The sequence below is a fragment of the Diabrotica undecimpunctata genome, chromosome 9 (genome assembly GCF_040954645.1).
Source record: "Diabrotica undecimpunctata isolate CICGRU chromosome 9, icDiaUnde3, whole genome shotgun sequence".
NCBI classification, from domain to species: domain Eukaryota; kingdom Metazoa; phylum Arthropoda; class Insecta; order Coleoptera; family Chrysomelidae; genus Diabrotica; species Diabrotica undecimpunctata.
The window spans coordinates 63151653-63153989 of record NC_092811.1 but is presented as its reverse complement, the minus strand read 5'-3'; the positions used below and the strand labels follow the sequence as shown (position 1 = coordinate 63153989).

Sequence of the window (2337 nt, the reverse complement as noted above, 5' to 3'; positions counted from 1 at the left end):
ACTGACTCGGTCAAAGGAACGATCGATACTGAACCCTGTCCACTTGATTCACCAATTTTTTCCAATCGTTCCGATTGGGTATAAAATAGTGGATGCTCCTCAAAATATTTTGTATTATCCAGTTGGTATCAAGACAATCGAAAACAACAACTGGCGAATTAGGTACAATAGAGAAATATACGAGCAATATAGCGAACCAACTCTAGCACAACATACTAAACTGCAGAGATTACGATGGGCAGGGCACGTGGTCCGCATGCATGAGAATAGAATCCCCAGAAAATTATTAAATGCAAGAATGCAGGGAAAAAGACCTGTTGGAAGACCTAAAAAGAGATGGGAAGATGAAGTCGATGAGGATGCCAGGAACTGCCTGGGAACGCGTTCATGGAAAAGAACAGCGGTAAATAGAGATGGTTGGAAAAGCCTGTTGAAGGAGGCCAAGGCCCGATTTGGGCTGTAGCGCCATTGGATGGATGGATCAAGACAATCACCAACCTTACAGTAAAAATTATTAACCAAGCAGGTAAACTAATTGACTTTGGAGGAGAAGAAGTTACGGTTAATCTACATCTTAGAAAACGTATATAATGGTTCTAGTTTTTTCTCACATACCAAAAACATATATAAGGAGATTACCTTCTAAAATAATAACATCATCTAATCGTCGCTTCTTACAATCGTTAGGATTTAAAGTCCTAGTATAATGGAAATTCTTCATGTTACTGGTCAATCTTTTAATGACAACACCATTGAAGAATATCAGTTTCACACATATCAACCATACATTCCTGGAAAGTTAGGTTATAACGATGAAATACGTATTCCTATTCAAGATCTAGATGTATTTACATACCCCGGAAATAGTTATCTTTATATCGAAGGACGTTTACTCACGCATGATAATAACATACCAAAAAAATTAAAATTTATTAATAATAGTATAGCTTTCATGTTTCGCGAACTACGCTACGAACTAAATGGGGTAGTAGTTGACTCAGTACGTGATGTAGGATTAGTATCCAGTATTAAAAACTATCTTAGTCTTAACGAAAACCAAAGCTTGCAATTAGAAAACGCTGGTTGGTTTCCAAAAATGAGTAGAATGGAAACCAATAATGAAGTTCCCAAAAACAGTGTGTTGGTGGATTCAAATGGAAACTTTAACGTATGCATACCTTTAAGACTCCTATCAGGATTCTTTGAAGATTTCAGGAAAATTATTATGAACATGAAACAAGAATTAATACTAATTAGATCAAATGATGATATTGATGCTGTAGTCAGCATAGATGAAAGCGAACGACCAAAAATTGATATTAGTAAATTATATTGGGAGGTTCCACATATAACACCGAGTATACGAGAACAGATACGACTTAACAAGATTTCACATACAAATCAAGAATTACCTATCAAATTTCGCTCTTGGCAAATGATTGAATATCCTGCTCTAAACAACTCTACCCGCCATACGTGGTCTGTGCGCACTAGTACGAAAATAGAAACACCTCGTCACATCATTGTTGCTTTCCAAAATAACAGAAAATCGAAATTAACAAAAGATATGAGTAAATTTGATCATTGCACTTTAAAAAATATTAAAGTATTTTTAAATTCTGAAAGATATCCCTATAATGATCTACAATTAGATTTTAAAACAAATAGATTTGCGAAACTTTATGAAATGTTTGGCAATTTCCAAGAAAGTTATTATCATATGGTGCTGAATCAACCAATATTTAATCCTTATGACTTTAAAATGATTGCACCACTGATACATATTGACTGCTCTCGACAAAAAGAAGTAATTCAATCAGGATCTGTGGTGTTACGTATAGAATTTGAGACAGATGAGCCAACAACCTCTGATATCTCCGCTTATTGTCTGATATTACACGAGAAAGAATTTACATATAATCCCTTAACTAAAATAGTAAAACAATTATAAAAAATATTGATATTATTAGATGGACAGGTTGGCTTTTTAATATATTTTTATAATGAGATAGGTATTAAGATTTAATTACATCTAATGAGAGACTTTTCCGTATGAGGTCAGATGTACATTATGTATGAAGATGGGTGGCCGCTATAGCATTATATGTGAACCTCTCACATGCGCATGACTGAAATTGTTTTATAAATGCAAGTTAGATACCATACAAAGACAGACTTTAACATGTGCTTAATAATAGACGTACAAAGTTTTAACACCGAGAAAAATAAATTTATCGTGAAAGAGTTGGCGACTTATGATGGCGAAAAAATTAGTCATTATTTTTTCAAACCTCCATATCCATTGAGGTTGCTGAATCCAGAGTTTCATAAACAAGC

The 2337-nt window shown here is 34.1% G+C and overlaps 1 protein-coding gene across 1 annotated transcript; it reads left to right on the top strand.

Moving 5' to 3' along the window:
• Positions 1-706: 706 nt before the first annotated feature.
• LOC140450970 (uncharacterized) lies at positions 707-1951 on the top strand. Its single transcript, XM_072544671.1, has one exon. It carries the CDS (start codon positions 707-709, stop codon positions 1949-1951), a length of 1245 nt encoding a protein of 414 aa, XP_072400772.1.
• Positions 1952-2337: the final 386 nt, after the last annotated feature.

Excerpts from the sequence above, each read along its gene's own strand:
- LOC140450970 (XM_072544671.1), top strand. The coding sequence starts at position 707 with ATGGAAATTCTTCATGTTACTGGTCAATCTTTTAATGACAACACCATT.